Here is a 13468-nt window from a genome sequence, read left to right as displayed (position 1 = left end):
TATATGTATGCTAGCCTTGGAAAGCTTTTTGAGCACAACCAAAAGCATTAGCCATGAATATCGTTTACATCCATGTTAAAAGTTTTTATGGACCCAAGCACGACGTATGAAGGTCATCTGCAAAATTTCATCCAAGAAGTTGAGATCTTACCCGATTTTTTTTTTTGGGGGGGGGGGGGGGGGGGGGGGTATGTCCAAATCAAAGACGGAAAAAAAACATTGGCATTTTTTTTTTTGATTTTTTGACTGGTCCCCCCAACTGATTTCCTTAGAACTCAAGACACTCACTCAGTGAACCCTGATATATATGACTTAAATTAATAAGTGTTACATTGGAATTAAATTTTAAGGACATTAAAAAAACCAAACATCTATTTGTATTGGTGAGCCTGTTTGTGTCACGTCCTGTGTGTTTGCTCTACTTCCTCATTACAGGGACTTCTGGGAAACCTAATGACTGGAGATGGTCATTGCGCACCTCTGCCAGGGTCAAGAGATTACAGACATGTCTTGTTAAATTAGGCTGCTGTGACTGAGTTGGGGGGGACTCAGCTGTGGGAGTCGAACCTGGATACACGTGTGTGTGTGTTTGTCTTGGTGATGAGCTACAGAGTTGCTAGTTGAAGCATATCCCCTTGGGGGTTTAATGTCAGCTTCCACTAGTGTGTATTCAGTTTTGATGTAAGGTAAAGCCTCTGTGATCGTGAGATGTTGAATTCGATATCAACAACCGCTTCCTTGCTTTGTAACAAAATCACAATTATTATTGGAATATATTATTGGGGAAGGTGCCACTCTAAATTACAGAGTGTATAGTAACTTTTTATTTGCTGATAAACCATCTTGTCCGATATATTGGAACCAAATTTATCATTTAAAATTCTGGAACAGTCTTATTCGGTACCACAGTACTTGACTTTTAGCGACAACAAATGTACATACATTCAACATCTCACAGCCTATGTTGATGGTATAGCAGCCATAGAAGATAATAATGCACAAATTAAAATATTAAGTTGTATATGTCCATTCTAAGCATTTTTTGGGGGGGCATGGGGATGGTATTGAAACTTGGTATTTGTATGTAAAAACTGTAAATCTGGTATCAGGCTCATTAAGACTAGGAATGGTCCAAGTGCTACAGATTAATACAGTACACAAAACTGGATCAGACGCAACTGGACTTCTTGGTTCCAGGTGCCTTTGAGTGAACAGATGTGGAATACCATGAAGGTACACACCACAGGTTGGAAACCAATGGTTTGTGTCATGCTATGCTACAACAAAATCTCAGCGCAACTGTAAAAAAAACGCCCCAAAACTCAAAATTAACCCATAATTGCATCATAAATATTCAGACATTTAGCCCCCCCCCCCCCCCCGCCCCTGCTCTACACAGTCAAACTGTAGTTAATGGAAGTTCTATATAAATAAAAGGCAACGTTCCGTTTTTTTTAAAAAATCGGTCCAACCTTGCATCCGACTGTTCCATTGGGTCTCGCACACTCGCTACATGAACAGTTGCACACATTCAGGAAGAACGATGACACACGCGTTCCGCACACGTTTTTTTCAGCGGCATGGGTTTGGAAGACAAAAGTGTCCGGGACACCATCTGGGCCGCTCACATGCTGCAATCTCGATATCGAAACGGAGGGTTCGCAACCCTCCTTCGCCCTGCTTCAAAGAACATTATTGTTATTATTACAATAAAGTGATATAAAATTATGATTAGGACCGGGAAACGAGAAGGTCAAACATTACCTCAGTAGAAGTCTTTTTTTTTTTTTTTGGTTTCCTAAAATCTTTTTTGTCGTCAGGTTTTTTGAAAGGTTTACACACATGATAAATAAGCACAGTCTATACATTTAAGAATCAACAATATGCGATCCTGTATGACACGATATAATTTTTTTTTTTTTTTAGCAAAAATGTAGATAAGTTTTGTTTGAGACACACAAAAAGCTTTAAATGCAGGTATTAGTGCATAGGTTCCTGCAGATAAAATGAGTATTTGAGTACAGTCAACTAAACAGTCCCCTGCAAACATCGTCGTCGCAACGTAAAGAAACTGACTATCCTTGTAAATAACGATCGTTTTTCACACCCTCCTTGATTTAACGTATCACTTAAATATATCTCTATCTATATAGATGATCTATAAATAATAAGAGGACATAGCATAAAACAGTGTTACCTGGTATAAAGTGTGTTTTTCAATCACAGCAAATTGAAGGTCAAATGAAAATGGAACACAGTGACGTCTGATAAAAGAAAAGGAAAGAATGCCACATGTGACATAGTTTCGGTTTCAGTTCGGAGGAGCGCAGGAGGGTGTGATCGATCCTCACAAATTGGAAGGAAGCTTAGAGCGGACAGTTTGAATTTCTAGATCTGACGAGTAGGCAGAGGACCCCCTCCGAAGTGACGAAGAAGGGGACGCCCCAGGGGAGTGAGTCTGATGTGGGTGCCCTGGAGAAAGCTGGACTGGGGGCGTCATATGTCCCGGAACTGAGCTGCAAGGTTTGGGTTTTAGAGTTGGTGAGGAGAAAGGTGAGGGGTAATAACCTGCTTCCATGGAGGAGCAGGTACTTTGGTGGCCTAAGGCCTGGATCACCTCCTGGGGAAGCGATGGTGGAGAGCTGGATAGCAGCTTTAGGTCCTCTGAAAAGCGACCAGTCTGAGAGTCTCTACCTGTGGTGTGCGTCTGGACTGGAGGATATGTAGGAAGAGAGGATTGGGGCATGAGCGGAGAACTGTGGGGTCCTGTAGAACTCGGGGGGTCGCTGTAGTAGAAAGTCCTGCTCATCACCGGGCTTTGAATAGTCGGGCTCGGAGCCACGGGAGTAAGGCATGGAGAGGCATTTGCTGAACCGTACTGGGCAAGGGAAGCCAAGGCAGACCTCTCCAAGGACATCTGGTGAGGAAGGAATCCCGACTGGAGGCCTGCCAGGCTAAAATGACCAAGGGACGACGGGGAACCCTCAGCCTGCTGTTGGCTATTCTGTCGTCTGCTGGAGGATGGAGAGCCTTGTGGAGGGGAGTGGAAGAGGTTTAAGCCACTTGTAGTCCTGCCCCCACCTGCAAACTGTTGGAAAGGGGTCACTTGAGGAGGCTTGGGAGGGGGCTGACTGTAGAGAAGCTGTGCTGGCATGGCGCCGGTAGAGCCAGTAGATATAGGGCTCTGACAGCGCGTGGAAGAAATAGGTCCTTCTGCAACTGCTCCAGAGGTTCCTCCTGAAGGGCCACTTGCTGTTTGCCCCCCTACTGGCCCCTCTGTTGATTTGCTTTTATGTGATCCGATTGTCCCTCCCCCTGGCAAACTCGAACTAATGTAGCTAGATGCAGATCCACTGGAAGCCCTGCCGAGAGATCCTCCAGAATTTGCTGTTACAGAGTCACTGCAAAGCCCGATCAGGGGTCCCCCGCCGGTTAACCCTCCAGAAACTATTCCTACTGATCCACCAGAAGCCCGCCCCAATGATCCACCAGTGGTCACTATTTCTCCAGAAGTAACACCCGCTGACCTGAGAGAAGTCCTACCTAATGATCCAGTCGCAGTTGTTGAGACCAGTAAATCTCCAGAGGTCTCTCCTACTGACCCAACGGAAGCCATTCCTAATGATCCCGCAGTGGTCGTCGATACACTTAATTCTTCTGCAGTCCCTTCCAGCGAGAATCTTCCTAATGATCCGCCAGTGGTCATCCCTATCAGCAATTCTCCAGAACCTCTCCCTAGTGATCCACGTGTGACCCCTCCTAAAGATCTCTTGGTAGAATCTGCTACTGATCCACAGGTAACACTACCTGTGGCTCCTACCGCTGATCTGCCACAAGCACCACCCACTGATCCTTCAGAGAGCGATTCCCCCGAGATACGCCCAGCTGATCCACGAGGAACAGACCCCAATCTAAACTGGCTCAGTGAACTTGCTTCTGTTGCTGCAGTTGTAAAGTCCTCACCAACCCATACGCTGTCCCCTCCATTTTCCCCTTCAAAAGAACCCCCTACTGCTCCACCTGAAGGCCAGTCCGATGCACCGGCACAGGCTCCAACTGCGCTGCCACTTATTCCCGACCCTGTGCTTCCACCCGTTGATCCTTGGTGGAAGAGATTTGACAGCGGTGGGGTAGTGGAGCGAAAAAGCTGTTGATGCTGTGGTAGTGAATGTAACTGCGCCATACTCGATGACGGCGAACCAGAAGATGAGTACGGTCTGCGAGGAAATGCCGAGGTCCCACTTGCACCAAACCCTGACTTTGTCCCATTCGGTCCGCTCTCACTTCCGCTACCTGAACCCTGTTGGTTGGAACGAACCGCCCCTGAACCTGATGCTATATGCTGAGCCTGAAAAGAGGCTAGCAAAGACATGTCCACCCCGGTGCGTCTTTTTGAGGGTGTGCTGGCGGGAGAATCTCCAGCAGAACCAGAAGCTGGTGACGATGGACCAAATGTGTGGAACTTCTTTTGTCGACTGGGAGGGTCCTTTAGGGACCCCAGAACAGACACCTGAGGCCTGAAAAGAGTTGGCGGCAGATGCGGATGGTGTGTCAGAGCGATAGCCACGGAGGTGGTGGCGGCGGCTGCCTGGAGAGGTGCCTGGATCAGTGGGGCCCAGATGACGGGAGTAGGTGATGGCGGCGTCTGGGGAGGGGCGTTCTGCAGGAGGTGGGCGCAGTGGGCCATGTCTCTGTCGTGCTGCACAATCTGCTGGATGATCTCATTCTCCTGGCAGTTGAGGACGCCAGAGCTGAGGTCGTGCTGCACTTTATGCTGCAGGATGGAGTTTTTCTTGCCTGTAAAAAACACACACACATACCAGACAAACAGAGAAACAGACACACAGACAGACAGTGACAGGGGAGAAAGAAAAGAGGGAAAAATGAGAACGAGCATATCTTGTCAGCAGATAGGGCTCAGCTGACATTTTTGGTGTACTCGAGTGACAGCCTTATTTAACGGCATCTTTTGTTTGTGGAAGAGAGCATAGAAAAAGGAAAATCCGAAGAAACTGCTTGGAATGGAAAAGAAATGTAAAATATAAATTCAGCAGGAGGTGCGGAAAGACAAATACGAGTCCAGACAATGAAAGAAACAATGAAAGACAGGTGGGAAACAACTACCTGAACGCACGATAGCCTCAAGATAGAGGCGGCGTATATCTGACTAACTCTGACTGTGGGATTCCGTAATGGGGGACACAATACAAACCAAACTTTACACCGGTAGATGTGTATTTTATAGTGTTTTTTGTTGGAAAAATCATACTTATTGTGTGAAAATATGGGGTAATAACTATAAAAGCAATATTTGTCTCGCTAAATGTACCGCAAAAAAGGCCAGTAAGGATAATTTATAATGCCGCCTACAGAGAACATACTAACTCCTTATTTCTAAAATCACAAATACTTCAACTTGCTGATATAGTTCATCTTCAAACAGCTAAAATAATGCATAAGGCTAAAAATAACCACTAAAAATGCCATTCAATATTTCTCTACAAGAGAGGAGAAATATGATCTCAGGGAAGAAGTACATTTGAAACACTTATATGCTAGGACTACGTTAAAAAGCCATAGCATTTCAGTATGTGGAATCAAACTATGGAATGGATTGAGTAAGGAACTCAAACAATGCACAACGATGAGCCAATTCAAGAAACAATACAAGCAGTTGATGTTTGCTAAATACAAGGATGAAGAGTCTTGAACCAGTCATGATGTGCTATACATATCACTATATTGACATTGTATGCTCATATCACCTTGTACTTCGGTACGAAAAAAAAAAATAATTAAAAAACAAACAAAAAAAAACCCTTAAACTATATTATGAAAGCAGGAAGGTAAACACTAACTTCTAGTACTTACCACTTACTTTTGCATCATTTCAAGCCAGTCATTGGACCGGAATTTCAATAAATGACCCAAACAGTTATGGAGCGTTAGTGTGTTACACTGTAATACACTGTGTATTACAGTGTATTACAAACTGATATGCAAAACTGAGACTGCTTCATCTCTAAAAGTTACGTCAAGTTTGTCAAGGGTGCACAAGGTCAAGTTGCGTCACTTTCTGCTCGCTCTACCTCCTCCAGAAACATGCAGATCTCTAAGCTCAAACTCCATTAGTCATTGTTGAACGGTGGAACGAGCGGTGACAAGGTCAATTCACCAGCCTGCCATTTTCAATTCCAGACTCTGAAACCCAAAGATATTCCAAATGCAATTAGGCGCAGATCAATCTCTCCATTTCTTGTTATGACCGGTGGCGGCGTTCCTCAGAGGATGACCCTTGATCCACCTGACCACTAATCGCTTGCAAAACCTCTAATCAGATTGTGCAAAGTCCATCAACAGAGTAATTAATTTGTGGATCAGGGCTACAGTACGCCAGTGACTTTATTAGGATGAAGCAAGAACATCAAGCTCGGCAGAAAAAGGCCGTACACAGGAGACCATCCTTCAGAATGATCACTATCAGCCCACCATATCTTTTCAAAGCAGCCATTTGCTATAGAGTCTCCCCGAAGCGATGTCTCTATCTTCCATGCTAAACATAGCAGAGGATAAAACAGAGCATGCAAGCGATGGCTGAGTGATGATACAGACGTGCCTTTCATTGTGAATATTTTATTTGCACAGACTGAGCTCGGGAAGAGTGATGGATACGGAGAGAATATCAATTGTCTGCATTGGGAGATCAAACAGGGGGAATTCACCACCAGAGCCTCCGTCTGCATCTTTTAACAGCGTTGACTGAGTATCAAAAACGTTTTGACAACCCTCGACTGTCGTTTGAGAACTCGAATACGCAAAGCCGCCCGCCCCCAAAAAATCAGATTTCAGGGATGAGGAAGTTGTCAAGGAAGGGCTCGTTAAATTGATATCTGCACACGTCATCAAGGCTTAATAAACACTTTGTTTGCCATTTTCCTTGACCTATTCTACATTAGTCAGCTATTATACTGTAGTCAAAGGATGATGCATTCAAAGTGTGTGAAGGACAGATATCGCAGGTCTTTCTTTCCTGCAGCTCTCAGACTCTATGTATAGCCACGTATACATGGACCCAAATATTCCAATTCCATTCGGGTTATTTGCTCAAACGGAAAGAATCTAACCTTTGTATACACCTCATTCTGAAAAAAAAGTGCCAATCCGAATGAATATATAATCAGATTCCCAGGGGTGGAATATTCCTTTCCCCAATCCGATTGAGGTATCTTGTACCCGCTGAATCGGAAAGTTGTTTGTCGTGTTTTTCTTCTTCTGTTGTTTATTGGCGGTTGGCAAGCAGCTTTCGTGTGCATTAGCGCCATCTGTGGAACAGAATCTAAACCAGGGGTCTCAAACACGTGGCCCGCGGGCCAAGTGTGGCCCACCGGACACTAGTTTGAGGCCCCCGCCTTGATATGAAAGTTTAATGTTAGTGCGGCTCGCGCAAGTTTGATATGGATGCTGTATGGTATCATGTACCCAGAAAAAATTATTACGTTTGATTAATGTTCATGTTAAAGGTTAAATAACTGTTAATAGTTATCCTCCCTATCCGTGTGGAAGTGGTAAGTTTTTGTCTATTTAAGTTTAAAGGAAATAACTTGAAGGCTACCGTTTAGGTCGCTAGCGCTCTAGTTTGCGAGTTAGCATGTGTCTCAAGACCCTGCAGTTGCGCAATATGTTGTAAATAAAGAGTATAAATGTGACTATAGTCGTGTTTTGTCATGTCTACAGGGCTCTAATAATGCTTTGTTCATTTTAACCTGAAAAAAATAATTTGTCTACCCACCAACTATATGTGGTTTCTTAAGTTTTTATTATTTGGCGTTTTATTATTATTATTATATTTATTTATTACTGATTGATTGATTTTGTTTATTCTTGATTTGTTTATTTATTTTTCATCTTATTTTGTGCAGAAAAATAAAAATTAAGATATTTGAGAACAGTGGAATGTTTTATCAGAGCTTTTATTGTAGAAAATCGGAACCAAAGCAAAGTTTATTCATTTTTCTGTTTTTAATAAATGCGTTTTTTGGTTTTTTTTGAAAACCTAATGCGGCCCAGCCTTGCCCAGACCCTAGCTCCAGTGGCCCCCAGGTAAATTGAGTTTGCCCCATTGACTATTCTGGTTGATTATAGCGGCGCATGTAGACACGCGATTGGAATATTCCTTTCCTTGTATACCATTGCTTTCGGAAAGGTCAGTTGGAAAGAGAAAAACTTCTCATGTAAACGTGGCTTATGATTAAAATTCTGTAAAATAACTGTGCAATAAACCGTGCAATAAACAAGTGCAATAACTGTGCAATAACTGTGCAATAACCGTGCGTGTTGATCAACATTTACACAGATGTATATAGTGCATAGTGGTGATTGTCTCTACTGCCTTTCTGACTCAGCATCTACCTATTCCTTGTTGGAATAATCCAACCCAGACCAACCAAACGGAACCCAGCCGTTTGCTGAACCCTCCCACTCGAAAAATGATGAATTCTTACCAATCCTGTCCAGCCTGTCCAAAGCCACTGTCTCAAAGGCCCGTCTCATCATGGGATATTCTTCCAACACCTCGTTGAAGTTGTCCACCGACAGCGAGTACAGACGACAGTACGTGTCAGCCCGGACGCTTGCTGTTCTTCTGCCTCGAGTCAGTAAACAAATCTCTGTAGTGAAAAAAAATAAAAACAAACAAGACATAATGTGAAAAGAAGCCTCAGTTTCTACTCAACAGGTGACATTTTCATAGGCTAAATGCTTGCACAGTTGAGCTGGATTGGTCCCAAAGAGTCCATAATCACTCCAAATCTCTCACATGTAAAAATGCAGGGCGGGTTAATCTACTCGGAATCACAAATACGCAGAGTTCACTGTAAGAGAGTGTGATTTTTCACCCACAAACCACAATCATACATTTAATAAAATACATCTTGGTGTATACATGTATTGTGCAAAAGTCTTGGGATTCCATGAAATTTTGTGGAGCGGTGATGTATGGGTCAAGGAAGATGCCATCCAATTTTGTTCAGGATCTGGATCAGCGTCTGCTGTACAGCACTTAACCCAAACTAAGTGCAGACTTTTATATGAAATTTGGCCTTTGCTCATATTTTCCTTTTTTTTTTTTGCTGTGGGTTTAAATAAATTTTCAAATATTCAAACTTTCTTCCCAAATAATCTTAAATTTACTGTTCGTAATTGTATGACTTTATTCACATAACTTCATAACTTTTTCCCAACTTAATTTTTTAAAAATTACAACTTTTTGTTTTGTTTTGTTTGTTTACCCTAATATTATGACTTTAAAGTTCCTTTTTCTTTATTTAAATTTTTTTTTATTTCAACTCAATGCTTCCAAAATGGCATTATTTTTCAGCGGAATAATAATAATAATAATAATAATAATAATAATAATAATAATAATAATAACAGACTATTTCTGAAAAAGTGTGATTTTTGTCTTGTTACAATATTACTTTATTCCCATACTATTTTGACTTTATTCTCATAACAATTTTTTTTTAATTTTTATTTCAATTCAATGCTTCTAAAATGGCATCATTTTTCCTCATAATAATAATAATAATAATAATAATAATAATAATAATATTTCTGGAATTTTTTTGTTACAATAATTTTGTCTTGTTACAATATTATTTTATTCCCATACTATTTTGACTTTATTCTCATAATATTTTTTTTCTCATAATATTTGTTTTCTATTTTTATTTAAATTCAATGCTTCTAAAATGGCATCATTTTCCCTCATAATAATAATAATAATAATATTTCTGGAAAAGTGTGATTTTTGTCTTATTCCCATACTATTTTGACTTTATTCTCATAATAATTTTTTTCTATTTTTATTTCAGTTCAATGCTTCTAAAATGGCATCATTTTTCCTCATAATAATAATAATAATAATATTAATAATAATAATAATAATATTTCTGGAAAAGTGTGATTTTTGTCTTGTTACAATATTATTTTATTCCCACACTATTTTGACTTTATTCTCATAATATTTTTTTTCTATTTTTATTTCAATTCAATGCTTCTAAAATTGTATGATTTTTCCTAATAATAATTGTTTATTTATTGTTTGTTTTTCATAGTTCGATTTTTATATATGTACATTCTAATGTGGTGATAGCACGATGTTATTATTGTGCATTTGCTTGTGAAAAAAAAAATTGTACTGAACTGTTGTACACAATGGGGCAAAATTTGGCAGTACCAATACCCCCTAATTTGTTGCATTCCATTACTGACACTGTGAAATCTCAACACGAATGAAGATCGATTAGCAACAACATACTTCCGGCCTTCACATTAAAATATTGACTGCACTGAACAAAAGCCTCAGAAACGTGACTTCCAAAGCTTAAAATGAACATTGACTCCCCGTTGGTACGAGCCTGGAGTTTGTTTTCCAGACAGAAGATGATCACATCTTTTTTTGATGTGTGGGTTGACAGCCAGTGTGCTTGCATGAATCAACTTGACACTGAGCAAATACAATCATGAGCACTCAACGTCATCAAAGCGCACCTTTATGCATTCAGACCCAGCGCCAGCGTTTGGGAACAACGATGAGGTGAAAGAAGAAAAGGAAAAAATATAAAAGTCTATTTGTGGCGGCATCCAAGGAACTTCCATTTGGTCTTGGAGCACAGAACGATGGTGCGTTCAAGGCATACTGAGAATAAACGTTCAATGAAACATAATGAAACTAAAATAAATAAATGTGCATCGTTTTTGTGTCCTTGTTAGACCCAGTTTGTGCTGCTCTCTGATGGGAATAGTTAACAGCATGGTAAGAGATTTTAGTTTTAGTTTTGATTTTTAGATGGGTTTTCTAATAATCTATAATAATCTTTATAAAATGATTAACTTGGATTAGCAGCCATACCAGGAGATTGATGCAGAGGACTGACAGTTGTTGATGGCAGGCCTCGATGCAAAAATGTAGATCGTTCTTTGAAAATCATCTGATTCATTTTAATTGTTTGCAAAATGGAAAAAATAGTTTGTGAAATGCATGAAAATATGTTTTTTTTTGGAAAACGAATACATTTGCAAATGATCCCAAATTTTTGAGTGTATGTAAATAAAATGTAATTTTACGAGCATAGAAAGTGCTAAATCATACAAAATAATACAAATCAATAGGATTTATAGCATGGTTATTGCACGGTTTATTGCACGGTTATTGCATGGTTTATTGCACAGTTATTTTACAGAATTGTTTAATTTCAAAAACATGTCATTTTTATCATTGCTACTGAAAGTTTTTCCACGGTCCAATACTGTGTTATGTCACCTATTAAATACAATCATGTGACAGGCGATCCCGATGCATGGTTATTGCACGTTTTATTACACAGTTATTTTACAGATTTTTTTAATTTAAAAAACATGTCATTTTTATCATTGCTACTGAAAGTTTTTCCACGGTCCAATACTGTGTTATGTCACCTATTACGTACAATCATGTGACAGACGATCCCGATGCATGGTTATTGCACGGTTTATTGCACGGTTTATTGCACAGTTATTTTACAGAATTTTTCAATTTCAAAAACATGTCATTTTTATCATTGCTACTGAAAGTTTTTCCACGGTCCAATACTGTGTTATGTCACCTATTACGTACAATCATGTGACAGACGATCCCGATGCATGGTTATTGCACGGTTTATTGCACGGTTTATTGCACAGTTATTTTACAGAATTTTTCAATTTCAAAAACATGTCATTTTTATCATTGCTACTGAAAGTTTTTCCACGGTCCAATACTGTGTTATGTCACCTATTAAATACAATCATGTGACAGACGATCCCGATGCATGGTTATTGCACGGTTTATGCATGGTTATTGCACATTTTATTGCACAGTTATTTTACAGAATTTTTTTATTTCAAAAACATGTCATTTTTATCATTGCTACTGAAAGTTTTTCCACGGTCCAATACGGTGTTATGTCACCTATTAAATACAATCATGTGACGGACGATCCCGATGCATGCTTATTGCACGGTTTATGCATGGTTATTGCACATTTTATTGCACAGTTATTTTACAGAATTTTTTTATTTCAAAAACATGTCATTTTTATCATTGCTACTGAAAGTTTTTCCATGGTCCAATACGGTGTTATGTCACCTATTAAATACAATCATGTGACAGACGATCCCGATGCATGCTTATTGCACGGTTTATGCATGGTTATTGCACATTTTATTGCACAGTTATTTTACAGAATTTTTTTATTTCAAAAACATGTCATTTTTATCATTGCTACTGAAAGTTTTTCCACGGTCCAATACGGTGTTATGTCACCTATTAAATACAATCATGTGACAGACGATCCCGATGCAACGATTGTTCGCCCATCAATGTACACTTTTGAGTGTCAGGCCTCATCTGCCACAGCCACTCAGGAAACTAATGCACCATTACACAAGTTTGCTGTACTACTGAGCGTCTGCATGTACTGTATGCATATGTAACGTGTGTGTGTGTGTGTGTGTGTGTGTGTGTGTGTGTGTGTGTGTGTGAGAGCTGGTGTGTGCACACAGAACGCATGCATGCATCATCGCACCGCTGTAAGCGTGTTTTATTCATGAGAGCTTTCCACTATAAGTGGCTGTGATAATAGAGGCTATATATTCTATATATATGCATATGTGGCTATGCGGCTGCACCTACCAGGATGCTAACTTTTTGTGTTATTTTTTTTTAGGTTGCTGTGTGCGAGTGTCGGTGTTTGCATTCATTCAATTCCTACTATTCTACTCTCTATTTGTGAAAAACCCATTTCCCGTTTATCCCCCTCCTATATTGCATATTTTGCACACACACACACACATGAAGAGTCACTACGAAGAGCGCATGAGGCCATGTCTACTTTAATCAATAAAAACATTCGTAGCGCTGGCTGTTGTGTATATGTGGCTACGAGGCAATGATGGCAGCATGTAACGCGCACAATGAAGCTGGCTGCGTTAAAGGGCCGGTAACAATCACGGCAGATCACATCACCTTCCTTTAAAGGAACCACGCGCCCCTTTCACCATTGCAAAAGCAGAGTAGAAAAAGCACACACGAGCATAGAAAGTGCTAAATCATACAAAATAATACAAATCAATAAGATTTATTGCACGGTTATTGCACAGTTTATTGCACGATTATTGCACGGTTTATTGCACAGTTATTTTACAGGATTTTAATAATAGATTCATTGATAGGATTTTTGGAGCTGTTTATTATTATGGATTAAACACACTTATAATAAACAACTATTTTAACTCAGCAAATTTTTACGAACCACTAAAGTACACATTCTGGGAGCCGGCATCACTCCCAATTGGGGGGGGGGGGGGGGGGGGTGACAAAACATCTTTATCTCAAACTATCGTAATATTACATACTACAATGGATTATTAATGCCATTTCATTTTTTTT

The 13468-nt window shown here is 40.1% G+C and overlaps 1 protein-coding gene across 2 annotated transcripts in view; it reads right to left on the bottom strand.

Moving 5' to 3' along the window:
* Positions 1–212: 212 nt before the first annotated feature.
* Positions 213–13468, bottom strand: part of hcn4 (hyperpolarization activated cyclic nucleotide-gated potassium channel 4) — a 103954-nt gene continuing 90698 nt past the window's right edge. For both annotated transcript variants that reach the window (XM_058089022.1, XM_058089023.1), the window contains 2 exons: positions 8502–8666; positions 213–4797 (listed from right to left, as the gene is read on the bottom strand). In XM_058089022.1, coding sequence (XP_057945005.1) covers positions 2348–4797; positions 8502–8666 — 2615 coding nt within the window. In that variant the 3' untranslated portion in view covers positions 213–2347. The remainder of the gene's footprint in view (positions 4798–8501; positions 8667–13468) is intronic.

The sequence above is a fragment of the Doryrhamphus excisus genome, chromosome 12 (genome assembly GCF_030265055.1).
Source record: "Doryrhamphus excisus isolate RoL2022-K1 chromosome 12, RoL_Dexc_1.0, whole genome shotgun sequence".
NCBI classification, from domain to species: domain Eukaryota; kingdom Metazoa; phylum Chordata; class Actinopteri; order Syngnathiformes; family Syngnathidae; genus Doryrhamphus; species Doryrhamphus excisus.
This window is presented reverse-complemented; position numbering and strand designations above follow the sequence as displayed.